Here is a 21,739-nt window from a genome sequence, read left to right on the forward strand (position 1 = left end):
TTATTGCTCATAGCAAACAATGTTTCAGATGAAGTTGAATGGTTTTGAGAGGGGCATATGCTGGTGGTATATTTTTTTTGTAGACGGACGTGTAAAGAACATATGAATGTCATTAATGGTTTTTTAAATGGAATCGTATATTTTTTATTGCATCAACTGATACTCCTTCATATTCTTTACAAAAAAGTATTAATCTATTTATGTGAAAAAATCATTAGTTTAGGAGATATTTTAATTCTAACTTGTTAGGAAATCGTGACTTTCTGGTCAATGTTATGAATTGCCCTAACTGAACAGCAAATGTTTTTCTACATGTTCTGAGAGGTCACGTGTCACCAAACAAATCGTGAGTTTTTTTTTTGTTACGCAGTAACAATGAAATTTAGTCTCTGTTACGTCTCTAATACAATGAATTCGACGATACGGTGAATTATCACTTCATAGTGAAGTATTCTGAAGAAGAAAAGATAGACATGTTATCAGTTTATTTTGAAGCCGGGAAAAATGCTATACATGCAGAAACATTATACACTACGGAATGTTAGTAAGTCATTAATGTCTCGATTCAGAAAGTGTTCTGATGCAAATGGTCGTCACATCGAACCTTTTCTGTAAATAGACATTAAAATTAAAATATCTCCTAAACTAATGATTTTTTCACATAAAAAGATTAATACTTTTTTGTAAAGAATATGAAGGAGTATCAGCTGATGAAATAAAAAATATATGATTCCATTCAAAAGAACATTAATGAAATTCATATGTCCTTTACACATCTACCTACAGAAGAATATACCACTAGCATATGCTCCTCTCAAACCATTCAACTTCATACATTTACAAACCTTCAAATTTACAAGACCATAATTTATAAATTTGCAAATTTTCGTGTTCGATATCAAATATCTTCAGCAATTCCGCACGGAATTCTGTAATATCAGAATCCACAGTATGAAACTTTAACACATTTTATTTCAATAAATTATGTAAATTGTTGTATATAATGGTGGTCGATGGCACCAAACGATAAATTCCAGAAATTAGTGGAGATATTATTATGGGACTCCCGATTGCTAACTGAACAAAATTTGTGACCAATAAGTGAGCAGCTCTCTATACAGAATATTGTTTATGTAGATGTGTTCCATAAATAATTAATTTATGGAATTCTCGTTTAACGACTGAATAAACTAATGAGCAACGTTACACAATAAATCGAGAACCTGGATGCTCGTTATTATTAACGATGTTTCAGTAATTATTGTAAATAATATATATTCGTTAATGATACGTGGTCGAAATTATGTTTTAATTTGAAATTCATTAAGAAAATCTTCGTATAATATATTTAATTCGATCATGAAATTTAAAATTCTGATGCTAAAATATATTCCACTTACTAGTAACAATATTTTCTATTATTAGTATAATTTCATTTTACAATGCAAATAATTAGTATTATTAAGTTGTGAAATATTACAATGCCAAAGTACATTTTTACATTTTCCACATTTGCTAAATTTTTTACATTTTTTGCATTTCCTGCATTTTTTGCATTTTTTGCATTTTCTACATTTCTCTACATTTTCTATACATAATTCAAAATAATATTCTACTGTAAGCAATGCAAGATCTAATTTGACCACGTAAAGCAAGCATGAAATGTTTAAATGTTTATGGATTTACACGTATGTATGATGCACACTAATACATATAAATTATAATTGTAAACAAAAATGGAGTACAGAATTATACATTACAACAACAATAAATTAAAGTGACTATTGAATAATATATAACTACGCAATACTAAAAAAAAATTTATTTTCTAGTTTTTATTTTTTACCAAATTTCCTTCTCAGAAATGCAAACAAAAATTATTCACAGTTCACATTTAAAAGTAAACCAATTTCAAATCTCATTTACCTCTAATTCCTTAAAAACAATCAGCGTCCTTAATAGCAATTAAATAAACAGATTATGATCACGATATGGAGATTACAAATTTATATTTTTTAATATGTAACAAATTTATTGCGTATATGTGACAATTAATAATATTTATATAATAGACAATTCTGTGAAAAATATCTTGATTTCTTCTGCTTATAGTGCCTTTAATAAAAATAATTTTCCAAATTTTCACATTTTCAAGTTTCTTATTTTTCTAAATTCCCAAAAATTTAAGTTTCCAAAATTCTGAATAGCTAAACCCACAAATTCAAAATTTCTGAATTCCAAAATTTCTAAATTTAGAAATTCTCAAACTCGCAAAAATTCAAATTCTCAAATTTCTGAATTTCTAAAGTTTCAAATTCTCAAAAGTTAATGGTTCCAAATTTATGAATTCTCAAATTTCAGAAATCACAAAATTACTACCCTCAATTCCTTAATTTCTGAATTCCTAAATTTTCAAATTTCTAAGTTCTCAAACTTAAAAATTCAAATTTCTGAATTCTCAAATTTCCAAATCTAAAATTTCCAAATTCTCATATACCCAAATCCTTAAATTCCAAAATTACTAAATCCCAACCTCCAAACTTCCAGACACCCAAATCCTAAATTTTAAAAATCCCTAAAATCGAGAATTACCAAACTCCGCAATTGCTCCGCTTACGAGACACTTAATCGTTAAAGTATCCTTCCAAATTTGCCTCCATGATCGTGATCAGAAAAGAAAAAGATAATGTAAAAAAGCAATACTTGCTGTTTTTGTTATTAGCAGGTGGTGCACCTGTGTTAACGGCATCTCCTGGGGCATCTTCGCAGGACTTTTCATAAAGCCTTTGCCGATTCAAATAAAGTTTCGCAAGGGGTTTCATATCCAAACCGGAGGGGTCGTAAAATGGAGATCTCGAGTCATTTGGAAAGGTTGATGTTATGCGACGGATGGGTTCTTGTGGCTCCGTTGGCGAATCTGGTGACTGTAATAAATATAACATTTATTGACATATGCGAAGAACGCCGCATAAAATTTGTATTTCATGAATAAATATGTGCACAGGGTGAGCCACATAAAATGGCTAAATCGAATGTCTATTTTTAAAAATAGCGTTTAAAATAGCTACTTGTTATGAATTATATGATTTTAAAAATTATATCAAGTTATACAATTATTACAATTTTTGTTAATTCTCTGTTGCATTATTATATATTTTGTATTATTATATATTATTTGTTATACATACATACAATAAATATATGCATGTATGTATGTATGCATGTATTACATACATTATGCACATACTGTACATATACCCTGTACATAATATACTAGCCCTTTTAAATAATTTAAGCAAATAATATAACATAATATATTATTTGAAATAAAAATACAAGGTAAATAAAACATGAGAAAATTAATAAAGAAATGAGTGGTACATAAAAGTAAAAAGCATGTGAATATATCTACATAAAACAAGTTATATGTCAAAAAGAAAAACATTTGAGTGATGGCTGTAAAGATTTGAACTTGTGATACATTAATTCATGAACCCATCACTCTACGACCTTCGCTACCATAATCTTCCTAACATAATTTATATAATTTACATAATTCCATTAATTACGTTATATAGTTTATTATTTTTATACAATGATGTATAAATAATAGAATTAAGTGAAGTGATACAATTAAATATTTAATATATTAAATATTCTTCAAATGAATATTGACAAAAATGATCAAACTTAGTTTATTTTTGTGTTAGATTTATCAAAATTGATGCATGGCTGTGATGTCTCTTCATATTTCATTGCTTCATATCAATGTTATATTGATACATAACTTCATTAACATGTACTGCTAAGTACAGTTGTGTCTCTATAATCTTATTTGGATCTGTGAAAGCTCAAAAAAGAAACTAGTTTTAAATAAAAGATTATAGAAATAGTAAATGTAAATTATTAACGATTAAAAAATTAATTTTACTTACTAAGTAAGTGATACCATCATCAGTACCCGCGTCGTAAGGATACAAATTGAGTTCTTTGTGCTCTATCCAAGTACGTTCGGGCGTACACAGCTCTAAACCGGACACACCAACGATCCAATCCGGTGAAGGGTCTGAAAAATGATTTTTACTCCGGTCATTTACAACAAAAATTTCAACGATCGATCGTAATTTCTCAAAGTTTAAATTAAAGGGTAGCAGCGAAACTAAGCGGAAGTTTCACGATAATTTAAGACAAGTTTCCAATGTAATGAAGAAACGTCTCCGTTCAAGATTTCTTGAAGTTATTACAGATTGGAGGGCTAAATGCTTTTCTGCATTGGAAAACGCTTCTGCTACTGACAATTTGCCGATAACGAATAGTAAGTACGTGAATGGTAATTTATAACTAATTTATTTATGTCTTGATAAAATTAAATACATTTGTACTATTTTTTTAGACGTTGATTGTGGAATTCATTGAAGTTTTACTTTAGTTATAATTTAAGACATTACAAATTTAATTGGGTTAAGATATTTCTATTTGGATTAATTTCAAATTTAAAATGATTAATATTTGTGTCAGAATTAATTTATGATAACATAACATTGAGAGAATTAAATAACCAAATTTCTAATTATAATCAGTTTGTAAAAGATATATGTAATAAGTGTAAACAATTTTTAGCAGAGCAGTATTGTAGAAAATAATTTATTATAATTGTTTAATAAATATTATGATTATTATTAATATTACAACTTTTTAATAAATAAATAATTTATTATAATAAGATGCAATAAGTAACAACTTATTATAATAAAATTTAATAAGGAACAACTTATCTAAAAATCATGTTTAATAGAGTAGTAGATTTAATTAATAATTTTTCAGTGAGACCAAGTTTTTAATTGAATAATCATTTCAGTAATTAATAATTGAGTTACAAATAATTTTTAATATAATGGAGACTTCAATAAATAATAATTTAGCAAGGTATAATAGTAATTATTAGATAATAATGCAGCAATAAATAGTTTTTAATTACGTAAGTAACAATTTTGCAAAAAATAATTGTTAATAAAATAATAATTTCACTACTTATTTATTGATCAAATAAAATTTTAGTAGGTATAATTCTTATTTTCCTTAAAAATAACCTTACCAAGCATGGATACCAAAGACATTAAATGATGCTTTCGGTCAACACGGAAGACTGCAAAAGTTTTACCAGTAACGTTAGGATAGCTAATTCCTCTGGCTTTAATAATCGTCCTGATATGTTCACTCTAAAAACAAGTAACAAAATTATATTTAACGATTTTACCATTTCTGTGTATAGCTTTTTATAAATATAAAATAAATATCTATGATAGTTTCATATTTATAGAATTACTGAAGTTTGTAATTTTAATTTTTACAATATTGAAATAATAAATATGAAATAAATATCTACAGGGTGTTCAATAAAAAACATTCAATATTTAGTCGAAAGGTCAACCGTTTTTGAGATATAAATATTTTTTGCTAGTATCATGATTGACTTAGTTGCCTCCATCGCATCCGATGTTTATTTTAGTGTTTATAAATTGCGTCCTGAATGTCGACATTACATTTCATTGAGAATCGGTCAGTTATGAACCGGCAGTTGTAGATAAAAATGAACCTTCTGTAAACATCAAAATTTTAGTAACAAGTCAATCATGATACTAGCAAACAAAAATGTTTATATCTCAGAAACGGTTGACCTTTCGACCTACGTTTACTAAAGCTTTTCAACTCAATACAGTGTGTCCTATATCCCATATAAATATTGAACGGGTTTTTTTTAAAACCCAGTATATGCCTTTATTTTGGTAGAGTTAGTAAAAAATTTTAGTTTTTAGAATATTGAAATAAAATATATTCCATTTATTCTTTTATTCAAATTACTATTTTAACAAAAGTGTATACTCACCTGATCTTTTAATTCAGATTCTAATTTTCTAGTTGATCCACGTTCAGCTACTTGCTTCAGGCCTGCACTGGCCATGCCATTGTATTGCCAAAACCTGTAGTCTACTGTGTGCGATGCTCCAATAACGTCGGAAAATCGAATAGTCCAACCTTTACTAGGAAAATCCTATACAAACCATAAAAAAACGAAACGGTTGTTAACGAAATATGTCGGTCAACAAAACTCACAACGGAATTTTACGAAAACACAATTTTTACAAGAATGAACAAACTATTAAAATGTGAATGTTTTGAAACTTTAAAAGAATGACTGGGATAAGAATAAAATAATAAAGTTACAGTAAAATTATTATTGAATATTACAAGCTTTATGTGATCAAATTTACGTTCATTTGAATCTATACTCTTTGAAATTGGCGCCAAATTTGAGGTATTTAAATGTCCTCATATTATATCGCTATCGGTGATTTCATTGAATCATGTATAAACTTTACTGCAAAATTCAAATTTCCAAGTCTTCCAATTCTAAAATTTTAAAGTTCCAGTTCTCAAATTTTCAATTTCTAAAATTCCAAAATTCTTAAGCTCTAAAATTTACAAATTCTAAAGCTTTAAAATTCGCACATACTCAAATTTAAAAATTTTTAAATTCTCGAGTTTCAAAATTCTCAACTTTTCCAATTCCAAATTTCTTAAGTTCTAAAATTATCAAATTCGAAAGTTCTAAAGTTTTAATATTATCACATACTCAAATTTAAAAATTCTCAAATCATAAAATTCTCAATTTTTCAAATTCTAAAATTCTTGAGTTTCAAAATTCTCAAATTCCGAGTTTCTTAAGTTCTAAAATTTTCAAATTCACAAATTCACAAATTTTCAAATTCTCGAATCCTATAATCTCTAAATTCTCTAAATTTTCTAAATTCTCTAATTTCTCTAAATTCTCTGAATTCTCTAATTTCTCTAACTTCTCTAAATTCTCTAAATTCTCTAAATTCTCTGAATTCTCTAATTTCTCAAAATTCTCTAAATTCTCAAAATTCTCAAAATTCTCTAAATTCTCTAAATTCTCTAAATTCTTTAAATTGTCTAATCTTTAAATTTTCAAATCCTCAAATCCTAACATCCACATACCAAACCCTAAATGTTAAAACACGAAAGTCCCCAAAAGTTTTCTGATCCCGTTATATCACGCTAATCCACTATACACAAAAGTTCTATACAGTTACATGAATAGTGTTTATTTTTAGCAACAACTGACAACAAGAAGTTCCCCAAGCATCCTTTGACGGATACTTCAAGTACGACCCGAGCATGTTCAGCTTTACCGAAGAGTCCACCAGCAAACCCAAGATAAAACGTTTTTCCTTCCTCCGTTCGTTCTTTTATCTGTTCCTTTTTTACAGCACAACCGCCATAGGAAGCTTAAACTCACTCGAGATCGATAGCAGCTCACTGTCGATTTTATTTGACGAGTTCTTACGTGCCTTGGGGTGGGTATTCCTCGACCAAAGTCCCTCGAAAGTAACTTCGTACTTTGCTTCATCGCAAGCGCAACACTCTTGCAACACTGGTCCCTGATCGTCCGCTTCCGCTTTCGAGTCCTGACATATCTTCAGAACTAAGTTCGGATCATCCATGTACCACGTATCCGGCGTTTCCAATATCGTTGCTCTGTAAAATGTCAACACGCGTTACAAGTTAAATCTTCCTAAGAAAAATCAGCCATGCGATTCAAAAATTTCTCATTATTCGAAAAACACGGAATTAAAATTTGGAATATCGATCATTCATATTTCAAAATTAAGTTTGAACACCTTTCGCAAATTCATTGATTACAACCAGATTGAAAATATGCAGAATAGATATGCAAAATCGTCTGAGATTTGCATAAGTATGCAAATAAGGGAAACATAAATACAACTATGCAAATATGCAAAATGTACTGTATGTATATACATTAGAGCGATGTTTGATTAAACTTTTCATTTCTGAGGGCTGTCGATCCTTATGAATAATATTGTATTTGTTGTTGGTTTAAACAGGATTTGGTAGCAAATGAATTTTGAGAATTTTTGTTCTTTAAGAGAATGTTCTGCTGTTAATGAGAATGTCATATATCATCGAATATTAGGAGCCGGTACCACGAACTTAATAGGGGAAACTTGACTGAGAGAGTAAATCACTGTAATTACCGCATAAATTGATAAATACTGTGCATACTAACAGTATTAACTACGCCGGAAATTGGTAGAGATTTTATGGAAGTTTTTATGAAAAAGTCTTGATATGAGACCGCAGCTTTTAAAACTTACTATGACATAATTTTTAGTAGTTTTTAGTAATATATTTTATGGACATTTGAGCCATTTAGTTAGAAGATGGCTTAATTTTAAAATTGAGATCTTTAAAAGTTTGCGTTTCAGTGAAATTAAAAATAGTGCACTCCTGAAGTGCATCTAAGAATTAAAACAATTCTTATTAAAATAATAGCAATTATTAAGCGAATATGTAACATTTTACCCAGAATGGACTTCAGTCATTTTCAAAATTAACAATTAGATTTGTTATCAAATTTGAAGCAGACCTCTCTAAAAAATTTTACGAGTCAAAGATAAAAAAAATGGTCCTGTACGAATATCTCGTGATCTGCCACCTTCACCATAAAAATAGTTGTTACAAAATTTATAGCTTAGGAAATATTCTGCAAGAAAGGTGCTATGAGTTTTTTGCGTAGATTCGTGACGAACTTTTTAATCTTCATTATACGAAGAACATTTTCGAAAAGCAGAAAATGTTGCTTCATCGTCCTAAAATCTTTAAATATTGAAGTTTGCGTGCCAATATGCTATCCTCTTTCTTCGGCAGAATAATGGAGGACAGTAAATTCTTGTTGAAAGTTTCGCGGCTTCGCCGCTAGAGGCCTCCACAATTACTGCGAACCCGAGAAGTCGTAAAACAACCTGTCAAACTTCAAATTAGTCTGTCAGACAGTTCATATACAAAAAGTTAGCGGAAGTCAACCACTTTACGATCCTGCGAAGTGCATAGAATTTCTTTTGACCGTAAAAACACTGAAAAGATGGATCGGAGTTTTTATATTATCACTGTGAAATATGGTGAAAGCAAAAGACTTGACAAACAAATTTGCATTATAATTTAAGATAGGAATTGTTGAAGTTATACGGGGTGTCTCACAAGTAGTGTAGGTCCTGAAATGTAGCTGACGTAATTCTGAATAAGAATTCCCTTCGCAAAAATGGGGTTTGAAGCTTCGTTTTTGAATTATTAAGGAAAAACACGGACCAATCAGAACGCAAGGATTACGCGTGCGCAGACGCGAGAACGGCAGCTTCGGATAACGTGCGGTTATCCAACGCGTGATAATCCAACGCGTAGTAGTGCAATGTGTGGTAATTCTACTCTTAGTAATGCAACGTGTGGTAATCCAACGCGTAGTAATCCAACGCCTGGTAACTTAGCGTGTGAATATCCAACGCGTAGTAATCCAGCGCGAGGATATTCAACGCGTAGTAATACAACGCATGGTAATTCTACGCATAGGAATCTAACGCGTGGAAATCTAACGCGTAGTAATGCAATGCGTGGTAATTCTACGCTTAGTAATGCAACGTATGGTAATTCAATGCGTAGTAATCCAACGCGTAGTAACCCAGCGTGTGAATATCCAACGCGTAGTAATCCAGCGCGAGGATATTCAACGCGTAGTAATCCAACGTGTAGTAATACAACGCATGGTAATTCTACGCATAGGAATCTAACGCGTGGAAATCTAACGCGTAGTAATGCAATGCGTGGTAATTCTACGCTTAGTAATGCAACGTGTGGTAATCCAGCGCGAGAATATTCAACGCGTCGTAATCCAACGTGTAGTAATACAACGCATGGTAATTCTACGCGTAGGAATCTAACGCGTGGAAATTTAACGCGTAGTTAACCAACGCGTAGTAATGCAATACGTGGTAATTCTACGCTTAGTAATGCAACGTGCGGAAATCCAATGCGTAGTAATCCAACGCGTAGTAACCCAGCGTGTGAATATCCAACGCGTAGTAATCCAGCGTGAGGATATTCAACGCGTAGTAATATAACGCATGGTAATTCTACGCGTAGGAATCTAACGCGTGGAAATCTAACACGTAGTTAACCAACGCGTAATAATGCAATGCGTGGTAATTCTACGCTTAGTAATGCAACGTGTGGTAATCCAATGCGTAGTAACTTAGCGTGTGAATATCCAACGCGTAGTAATCCAGCGCGAGGATATTCAACGCGTAGTAATCCAACGTGTAGTAATACAACGCGTGGTAATTCTACGCGTAAGAATCTAACGCGTGGAAATCTAACGCGTAGTTAACCAACGCGTAGTAATGCAACGTGTGGTAATTCTATCCGTACTAATGCAACGTGTGGTAATATAACGCGTAGCAATCAGAGCGCGAGGATTACGCGCGCTCAGCAACTAGGCTCGAAGCTGTCGCTCTCGCGTCTGCGCATGCGTAATCCTCGCGTTCTGATTGGTCCGTGTTTTTCCTTAATAATTCAAAAACGAAGTTTCAAACCCCATTCTTGCAAAGGGAAATTTTATTCAGAATCACGTCAGCTACCACCCATTTCCGGGACCTACACTAGTTGTGAGACACCCTGTATAGCGGGCTTAAACTTGTATAACTTGTTTTTGCGGACTCCGTCCATAACTAAATTTTTACTAATTATTGTTTAGTTAATAACTAGTTAAGTAATAACAAATATAAAGTCTTGAGTTTGTAGGATTTTTATTATTTTTATAGAGATATTTGAATGGAAGCAAAAATTTAGGGATGTAAAGTTGTTAAAATTGTTTTGCAGATCATAGTCCAAGAACCCATAATTTAAAACAATTATGTTAATTCTAATTCTATAAAAGAGTAATTAAAAATGTAAAATATAGTTCCTATATAAGATTTAAAAAATTACTTGTAATTCTTTAATAAGTTAAACAGTTAAAAATAGATGTCTATAATTAATGATTAATGAGATTAAAATTAATTCTTGTATGAATAGCCTGAACGTGTAATTTAAGGAATTGTCGCACCATTTGGCCTGGTAATTTCTTTCTTAATTTTCCAATAATAGTTCGTGGAGATTGGATAATAAAAATGAAAAAAAAATCGATATTAATCAAACCAGCTTTTAATATTACGTCGATAATATGAAGGGATTAAGAAATTACGTTAAAATTAATTTGAAAAGGCACGACCGTAATAGAGAAATATTATATGTGAAAAGAAAATAAAAGGTCAATAACAATGAAAAGCCAATAATAGCAATTGCGATTTATTGTTACATCTGTGTGTAATGCAATCAATTTGATACTACCGATATTTCTTTTTCGTATAAAATTTTTATGGAAAAAACGTAATAGCTTTTCACGTGAGAGTATAAGCAGTAAAATCGGGGATCTTTGTATACATATACAAAATTGCGTGTGATATTATTAAAAAAATTAACTTTTTTAATATTTGACTTTGTTAATTTTGTACTAACTTGTGTTAATTTATATCGTTACAACTTCAGTTTAAAAATAACACATTAATTTTGTGACTAAGCGAAAGTCAAATAAGTGAGCTAAAAATGTTTAAGAAAACAAAGACTTTTAGTATCATTTACCATGTAGATACTAACTAAAATAAATATATTAATAAATTTGATTATCAAATTTCAAAAAAGTAAAATAAAATCAAATAAATTTTTCAATTTTAAAAATAAAGTTATGTCAAACAATTCCATCTTTACATGTACAATAGTACGAAAATAATATTAAATTATATAACATTATAAACATATTAATTTTAGTGGATTCCAAAAAGTGCAAACTTCTGATCACGTTGCAATTATAACTAAAGTTCACCCTTGGTGAAAGAAGAAAGTCCCTAAAAAGACTTTTTGGCTAAAGTTTTTAATTTATTTGCCAGTTCCCTTCAAAGTTTTTTACAGTTTTTGCCAAATATATCCGAAAATATAGATTTCAGAGAAAAAAGTTTCAAACGAAAAATGAAGCTCATAAAAAGTTCTACAAAGAAGGTTATATACATTTTTGACGTAAACATATTATTTTGTCTGTTATGACATAAAATAACTCGGGAATTAAATTGGCTTTGCTCAGGGCACTCTGTTGATGGGCGAGTACGGTAGAGAGATGAAGGCCCCTTTGCACTCCTGTGTATGTTTATCCTCTATACCACGTATTCTCTATACTATTTTTTACGCTAAATTTTTTACGAGATACATAACAAAAACTTCCAAAATTTGTATGAAAAAATACTTTTTTTCTTCATGATAGTCAAAATAATAAGTTTACATAAAAAATGTATAGAACATTTTTTGTAGAACTTTTTGAGAACTTCATTTTTTGTTTAAAACTTTTTTCTCTAAAATCAATATTTGCGGAGGTATTTAAGAAAAACTGGGCTGTGTGATGGACTGTGAGTAAACGAGGCTTTGTCGTTAAAACTTGTAGGGTCTTTCTTCTTTAATCAAGTGCAAACTTTGTTTAAAATTTCATTGTAATCGGTTTGCTCTTTTTGGAACTGTATCCATTTTAAATAATTAATACATGTTTATATTGCATCTTAACAAAAAATGGTTACTAAGTAGTAAATATGTTAATAACGTTCTTCTAATAAAATAATAACAGATGGGTTTACACTGGATCCTAGAAACGTTACAGTCGCTGGCCATTGAATTAGAACCACGTACTAAAATTTCACCTTTATAGTTATAACATTATGTCATATATGGAAAATTGTCTTAGGTCATGCAAAATTATTACTAAATACGTTGATAACTACTATCGTGATAAATTGTGTAGCTGATGAACGATTAAGGGTCGTGCGTGTACATTAGGCTCGACACGCGTCAGGTGAAATTTGGTGAATACCATAGAAAATGTCTGGAGTCTAAAAAACTAGTTTACAACTCTCCAACCACATTGAGTTGAAAAGAATTATATTTGGGGAAAATAATGAAGATATAAAGCATATGATCAATGTATACGCAGCATGTCACAAGCTGTGACCGAAGCAAAGGAAATACAAGATATTAACATGCGTTAATGTTATGTACAGTAGTATCATGGTAGCTAATAAATTATATAATTACAATCTGAACAGGCTTTTTAATTTTACGGAAAATATGTGAACATAAACATGGCTGCGACGTAACGTAACAAAATCGTCCATGTTGTTCCACGCGGCCATTTTGTGTACCATAGTCGTTGGACCTAATTCTTTATATAATTTTACGGAAACGTGAAAAATGCTGAGTGGTCCTAATTCGATAGCCAGGACTGTAAAATTTTGTCTAGTGACAAACGTGACCTTGCAGATAATTCATGCTTGTTATTAGAATATCCCTTCACCTGATAAATACGCAACCGCTACCTTCGGAAGGGCTGGTCCAGGCGACAGAAACTTCTTCTTTGGGCACTTTAGAGGTCTCCACGACCGCATTTGGACAAACTTCCGAGTACCTCGTCAGCGACTCATCCTGAAGATCGAAAACGCCACTGTCCATTGACTCGCCTTCGCTTTCAGCCTCGCTGGATATCAAAAACCTGACGAATTTTCGTGGAATGATGCCGATTGTGTCAGCCTGCACGGTTACTGAAACACAAATTTACATTCCACTTTTTCTTTGTGTGTATTTCAATATTAGCTTAATATTTATATTGGTTTGAATTAAATAGATATTACTGATATCGATTATGGATATTAATACTGATATTGATTATAGGTATTAATTTTGATATTAATTGAATGCATATTAATATTAAGATTGACTTTAGATGTTCATATTGATATTGATATTAACTCTTACCACCCCTCTGTATTTGCAAATTTTAAAAATATGAAAATTTGAGGATTTGAAAGTTTGCTAAATTGCGAATTTGAGAATTTGGTAATTTGAGGATTTGATGATTTAAGTATTTAAAAATTTAAAAATATGAAACTTTGAGGATTTGAAAACTTGTCAAATTGCAAATTTGAGAATTTGGTAATTTGAGGATTTGGAGATTCGAATATTTAATCATTTGAGGCTCTGACAATTTAGTGATTTGAGTGTTTAAAAATTTGACAATGTAAAGATATACAAATTTAAGAATTTGAAAATTTCCCAATCTGCCAATTTACAATTTCCCAAATTTGATAATTTAAAAATTCGAAAATTTGCACTAAAATTCAATAAATTCAATAAAAGAACACAGTACATATTCTTAAAATCCTTTCCACTTTAATCCACCGCAAACGAAAGTATAATTAAAATCGGCGTTATGGAAATGCCCGTGCATATATGTAGATTAAATTTTCATGAGCAATTTGTTGGAATCATATAATACGTCTGTGAAACGCAAATCGATGTCCGTATTATTGAAAAATTGAAAAACACCAATCACACACTTTCGTTATCCGCATTGACTATGTTAATTGAGCATACGTGCAATTCCGCCATCAAAGTACATAAATTACACTTCGAGAGTATCATTTTATTACGCGCGTTTCAACAGCATCCTATTGTCGGATTACACATGGATTTGTTATTGGAACGTTAAAATGTTTCCCACTCATAAATTTTCTGCACAAAACGTGCCCGAAATTTTTGGAACTCGCTGCTGTTTCGTAAAGTACACCATTGTCGTTCGTGCACATTGTTTTCGTTTCATTTCCGGATCGGAGAAAAATTGAAGTTAACAAATTGGCGAGAATTTTGATGTTTAAATTGAATTTACGTGCACGTTTTCTATATGGAGGGAATATTCGTGTGCCTGAAATAGAAATATAGAGGCTCGTTGCTCTCTGGCCCGCTATTTATATAACTTCGATTAAACACGGTATACCGTGAATCTGGCGAAGGATGCAGGTAAACACAATTTTTATCTCATGGTTTTCAAAAAATTGTTTCCGCTTGAAATAGTTTGCAAATGTCCTAATATTCTAATTGACATTTTTTTCTTGAAGTTTATTGAAATTCCTGTTTCTGTTTTTTCATACAAATATTTCGGGAAAATGAAAAAGCTATGTTGTTATTAAAAATATTTTATACTTTTAACATTTCTGATGTCTCTGTTGGAAACAATTTTTATTTAAAATATATTTGATATTAATAATATTTATTATTTAAAATGCTTAATGTTTTCTCTGTTTTTGCTGAAGACATTTTCTGTTTAAAATATGTCTAATAATTCAATTCATATTTTTTATATACCTCGTATGTCTAATATTTTCTATCAAAAAATTTTCATATTTCTAATTTGAGAGAAAATTGTAATAATAGAGAAATTTTTAATATCCCGGAAACTCAAAATTTTTACAAAAAGAATATCCTTAAAATTATAACAAAAAGTATCGTAAATTTTCAAAGTTTCATAAATGCAAATTCGCGCCATTTTTGAATGAAAAATTACGTAATCAAGTATGTATAGTGTTTGCGCAATTAAATACCCTTGTTTCGATAACTACTACACCCAGTTACATTTTTGAACATCTATACACGAATTGTAGCTTCCCTTCCAGTCGATTTTGCTTCAACTATAGTGCGTGTACAACATGGACGTAACACGCAGATGTTTAGAGAATTTATGGCTTCCAGTATTACGGGTCTTCGCAAACTGCGACTACTTCGAATGTTTAAACGTCTATGACAAATATTCCTCGTAAAAAGCTGAACTCGTAGTTGTTTAATCGCCCTTTCCATTGTGGCTTATTTATTGTTGATCGATGGCCAACAAAAAAATTGTACGGAACAAAGTAAATTTACAGTGCGGCGTGATTTATCTGCGCGGGAGTGGAACGTTTTCGGGCTTCAATTTTCTCTTGTAAGACAAAATATGTATTTCGTAATTTGGAAGTTTACTAATTATTATTATTATTATATTATTGTACTGTTACATTATACTACATTAGTGCACTATACTGTAGTATTATATATAATACCATTTTGCGATATTTAGCAATGTTTAATAATATTATTATTATTAATATACTACTATATTATACTGCACTATTATATCTAATACTGTTTTACAATGTTTAATCATTTTTAATATTAATATTATTATTAATAGACTATTATACTGTATTGTATGGTTTTATGTAATACCATTTTACAATATTTAATAATTTTAAACAATAATATCATTATACATATATTATTATGCTATACTGTACTGTTATATACAATACTATTTTACAATATTTAATAATGTTTAATAATATCATTATTAATAATATACTACTATACTATATTGTACTATTATACAATATTATACTATTTTACAATATTTAATAATTTTTAATATTAATATTATTAGTAATAGACTATTATACTGTATTGTATGGTTTTATGTAATACTATTTTACAATATTTAATAATCTTTAATAATAATATTATTATTCATATAATATTATACCATACTGTTCTGTTTATACAATACTATTTTACAATATTTAATAATGTTTAATAATATTATTATTAATAATATACTATACTATTGTGTATAACGTCATTTTAAATATTTAATAATATTATAACTATAATAAGTATAATATTTAAACTATATTGCAATTATTATACATATACATAATACTTAGTTGGCTATTTACATCTTTTAATTAAAATATACAAATATAAAATGACATACAATACATTGAATAAATACAAAATACTATAAATGTATATTTTGTTAAAATTTTGTTATTTTAGTTAAGATATAAACTGCACATTTGACTTCAATTAAAATATACAATTCACAATTTACATCCTTCAGATAAAGTACACAATATACAATTACAAAATATTATGAATATACATACTTCAGTGAAAATATATAAATTATTTAATTTTAGTTAAAATATATAATGATCCTTGAAATAAAATATACAATATACAAAGTATGGTATTAAAGTATTTAGCAGAAATGAAATTATGCAGCATGCACATTTGAAATTTGTGTACATGGAAATATGGGAATTCGGGGATATTGACATAAGTGGTTGCTCTCAACACAGACATAGGCTCGTTGTCACAGCCTTAATCTGATTATGCCCGTCTGCCACAAACAATAATAACGAGTCAGGTCTGGGTTAGGTCTGGGTTAGGTCTAGGTTACACACTTTTAACCATCATATACTGCGATTTTCAATGCTTTAGAAACTCTCTATTCAAGAATCTTTGTTAAAATTATGGATATGCAAAAGATTTACTAAGTTATAACATATGAAATTTTTCATTAATTTTCATTTATTAGTATTAAAAATACTAATTAAAAGTATTACAATGTTACAACTTAAATTATATTACATTATGTTGTAACTTAAAAGTACTTTAATTAGATTCTTCATATTAAACTTAGTTCACATTTAATCTCCGTTATGTGTTGTAAAATAAACGTATTTTTAACGTTAATTACAGTGTAATTAACTACTCTTTGCACTTTCAGTACACAAGAATTTTTGGATGCATAAATATTTTTGAAGTGTGTATAAAAAATTGAAAATTTTTACATCCCTGTACACAGACTAAAAATTTTTCCATATGATCGAATTATTAATTCTTACAAAAATAATTACGGCTACTATTTTAAACTTAGACATTTCTGAACAAACTTTTATTTAATACTAGTTTAATATGATACATCACTTCGAAGTATAAAATTCATATTCCTAAAAGGATGCATCATTCTAAAGTATAAAATTCTTTCTACTAAAACGATGCATCATTTTAAAGTACAACATTCATTGTACTAAAACAATGCATCATTTTAAAATATAGAACTCATTCTACTAATTTATTTCTACTAATAATTTACTTTCACTTATTCATTTGAAAACTACAATAACAATTGTATATTTCAGTTTATTATAATCGAACTAATATGCAAAACGTGCTGAAACAAAACTGATAACACTTTTTAGTTCAGCTAAACTTTTATTTATAACTTCACAAGTTTGTTAAATTTTTATTTAAGAATTTTAATGTTTCTTTAAAATTGGATCTTCAAATTAGATCTTCAAAACTGGTATTTAAAATTTTCAGGATTATTTACTTCCTCTCATAAGTATGGCTACATCTAATGAAGTCTCAAAATGGCGGAGCACCTCTCGTATTTCGCTGTAACATTTTAATCCTTAAAAAAGGAGAAGTATTCGAGGAAGTCCAACCGAAAACCTAAGTGGCATAATGTAACAATTTATACAAAGTATAGCATAATTTAACAATCTGTAAGAATTATAGTATATTTTAATAATTTGTACAAAAAGGATACAATGTAAATAAAAACTGGATTCTTAAAGGAACCCTATTTTAAAATGCACTTACAAGCACAAGTATCAAATGTAAGAAAAAATAAAATAAAAGATTCATCGAAAATTCGAAATTAATGTACCAGTCAACAGCTTACATAAATTACAAGAAAATGAAACATTACACTGCAGTTATTCTGTTTTCGATTATCGAATACGTGAGTTATAACTCAGTGCCAAGGGATGTTGGCTAAGTGAATTTCAACGTGAATGAAAACTGTGGACCAATTCAGGATGTAGTTCAAATTAGGGAACTTTCGTCTAATTGGTTTTATCCAGATGAGCAGTGAAAATAATTTGATAAGCATTAGGAGACTTACGATGTGAAATGAGATACTGTGATCAAAAAGTAAGATAAATTTAAGTGAGTAAGGCGAGTTTATGAAATAAAAAGTCTTTATTTGTTCCTCTAAATCAATCTCATCGCTTTTAAAATATTTTCCATCCGACACAATATTATGCCAACGTTTTTTCCAATCAACAAACAAGTCCTTTTCTAAGATGACCTTCAATCGATTTTGAATTGATTGAAATTCTCATTTTATATTACAAAATTTGATTGTCGTGATTTTATGGAAATGTCTGTCATATTTTGTTGAGGTAAAAAATAGTTCTATATGTTACTTGATGCTTTAGTATTTATTCATTTCCCTTTTCATTCTTCGATAAACGAGTATTTGATGTCGGTAGTTCTAGTGTTAAATGGAAAATTCACCTTATTTTTTGATCACAGTAAATCCAGTCTTGAAATTCCGAATTGCGTCAGCAAACCGTGACTCATGACCTCCCATGATTGTTCCCATAACCTTGAATTAGAAGAATTAACAGAAAAGGGGGAAACAGAGTTAAATGAAACCTTCGTCGGTGTATCGTGTTTCCCACGATGCCACGCAGAAATGATAGCAAAGAAACACGGGCTCGTTAATTTTGTAGTTGCACGTTGGAAAAATCTTATTTAAGGCACGGTAACTGTGGAGCGATAATTACTGCGATATCTTCACGCTAGATAACTTCTTGTAATTTCACAGGATCTTGTACAAAGGGATGCTGTAAAGGATTCTGGTACAAAGACATCTACGCAAAAATATGGAAATATATAATAATGTCTTGTGTGCAGCTTCATTTTTGAATAATTTGAAGAGGTTCGTGACAAAATTTTTTCATTGCACAAAATTACAAATTCAACGATTTTGTTTATTGAATTAAGAGTTGATGTTATTTAATGAATAAGTATTACTAATATTACTAAACTTTAGTATTACTAGACATTAATATTATGAAATTTTGTCAGCCATGTTTAGTAACATGTCACAACTAATATTTTTTCATAATCAATCATTTTTAGTATTTTAACACGATCAATTATTTTTCATAAATTTAGTTGTTAATGTCACTAAATTTTATCTGTCATTTTTCAACATTAATGAAGAAGTAATGAATGTTATTACATAAAGAAATCTAGTTATTAATACAAAGATTGTTAGTCATTTTGCATAACATATTACAATCAGTCATTTTCTAGTATTAGTAAAGAACTAACAAATGTTACTGAATAAATAAATTTAGTCATTGATAGCACTAAAATTTGTCTGTCATTTTTCAACATTAATGAAGAAGTAATGAATGTTATTACATAAAGAAATCTAGTTATTAATACAAAGATTGTTAGTCATTTTGCATAACATATTACAATCAGTCATTTTCTAGTATTAGTAAAGAACTAACAAATGTTACTGAATAAATAAATTTAGTCATTGATAGAACTAAAGTTTGTTCTCGACTATTCTTCGTAACATAACCTAATCATTCTTCCTAACCTAACATGATCATTAATGTAAGTATTAGTATACGTATATGTATAAGTAAGTAATAGTATAAATATGAAGAATTTGTATTATTAGATGATCAGAACATAAATAAAAAACCTAATAAAGTAAAATAAAGCGACAAACTTATGTCAAGGATATTAATAAATACATCTAGTGATTCCAAAGGGTTGTCGTTCAATAATGCCAACTTACTATACTTCGAAAATCGAGGACATGCAGAGTTCATAATGAAAAAGGAGAATATGTAGAACGTCTATTGTGTGCATGTAAAAAGACGATAATGTAAAAGGAAGCGATTGGTTTCCGATCAAAATCGATAATTTCTAATAACTTTTAAGGGAAGAATAAAAAATAATTAATTCTTTAATATTCTACGATATTATTAACAAAATGTATAAACATAGAGTTAAACAAAATAATAATTTGTCTTCCTGTAATCTAACGCGCAAAAATAAAAAAATTGCAATTTTTACATTCAGAAAAATTCTTCACAGAAAATTTCAGAAAATATAAAAGTATGTGTTGATTTGTAAAATTCATGTATTTGTTAACTAACTGTAAGAAAAATTGTTTCCAATCGTGGACCATTGATTAATTAAAAAAATTCCGCTTCACCATGTTGTTCATAACGTTTCCAATTAAATTTCGTTTAATTTTCCTCTATTTCCAATCACTGTTTTTTGATTCATGACCCGTCGAATATTCACTGTTTTCTTCATGAATTCAATTTGCGAGCATTGTCCATATATTTTCAATCATATTTATATTTGGCGACTGTGACGTACATTTTAACGTTTAAATAATGCGATTCAGTAATGTGTATCATTAATTGTATAAACTGTTTTACGTGTTGTCCATTATTTAGTCGTTTTTATAGTGAATTTCGTATTTAAATTTGTGGTCTTCATCGTCCAATTTTATATTGTACTTCTAATTTAAATATGTGGTTATTGGTCAGTTTTATAGTTTACTTGCAATTTAAGTACGTGGAAGTTAATCCTCCAATTTTATAGTTTACATCCAATTTAAGAATGTGATGATTCATCCTCCAATATCATAGTCTATTTCCAAGTTAAACATGTGATCATTAATTGTTCAATTTTATAATTCACTTCAAACTTAAATATGTAATCATTAACACTATTTCTATCACGATTATGTGATACCTATTTCGACCAAAAGGTGTCTTTTGACGCCCCTCCGTTTGAATACAAATAATTGCCAAAACTTGGGATTTCAAATTATCAAATATAGATAATTTCAGGAATATATTGATGCGTTTTTATTAGAGATTATCAGGTTGTAAATTTTAGCTTAATTCATCAATCTACAAAATACATATAAATATAGCGGTGTACAGTAAAATGCAACATGGCGGGAAATAAGCGAATATCAAAGTTATGCCGCAACTCCTGTAGTTTCCGTTACAACTAAAAATCAGGATTCTCTAATCTCATTATAACTGATATGATGCTGCAAAATGGTGTTAATATTTGTATGTAAAATGCTTAAAAATTAAGCACTGTCATGAAATTCTTAAGGTGTGAAAACCTCCTGGTAGAAATAAGTATACCATATGCACATTTGTAGATTTAAATGAGCTGGAAGAAAATGATGTCGCCGAATTAATTTAACAACTATTGTATGAAAGGTCAAAAAATTAAT

General features: G+C 29.3%; 1 protein-coding gene across 9 annotated transcripts in view; it reads right to left on the reverse strand.

Moving 5' to 3' along the window:
* LOC100876410 (spondin-1) overlaps positions 1-21,739 on the reverse strand; it is a 58,960-nt gene that overhangs the window by 12,267 nt on the left and 24,954 nt on the right. For 6 of the 9 annotated variants that reach the window (XM_076540694.1, XM_076540693.1, XM_076540689.1 and 3 more), the window contains exons 3-8: positions 13,307-13,550; positions 7,374-7,560; positions 5,888-6,052; positions 5,096-5,219; positions 3,936-4,066; positions 2,708-2,924 (exon numbers count right to left, since the gene is read on the reverse strand). In XM_076540694.1, the coding sequence (XP_076396809.1) occupies positions 2,708-2,924; positions 3,936-4,066; positions 5,096-5,219; positions 5,888-6,052; positions 7,374-7,560; positions 13,307-13,550 (1,068 nt within the window). Of the gene's footprint in view, positions 1-2,707; positions 2,925-3,935; positions 4,067-5,095; positions 5,220-5,887; positions 6,053-7,373; positions 7,561-13,306; positions 13,551-21,739 lie in introns of those variants that run through there. The other 3 variants (XM_076540691.1, XM_076540690.1, XM_076540695.1) reach the window with 2 other exon arrangements.

The sequence above is a fragment of the Megachile rotundata genome, chromosome 15, assembly GCF_050947335.1.
Source record: "Megachile rotundata isolate GNS110a chromosome 15, iyMegRotu1, whole genome shotgun sequence".
In the NCBI taxonomy this organism is placed as follows: domain Eukaryota; kingdom Metazoa; phylum Arthropoda; class Insecta; order Hymenoptera; family Megachilidae; genus Megachile; species Megachile rotundata.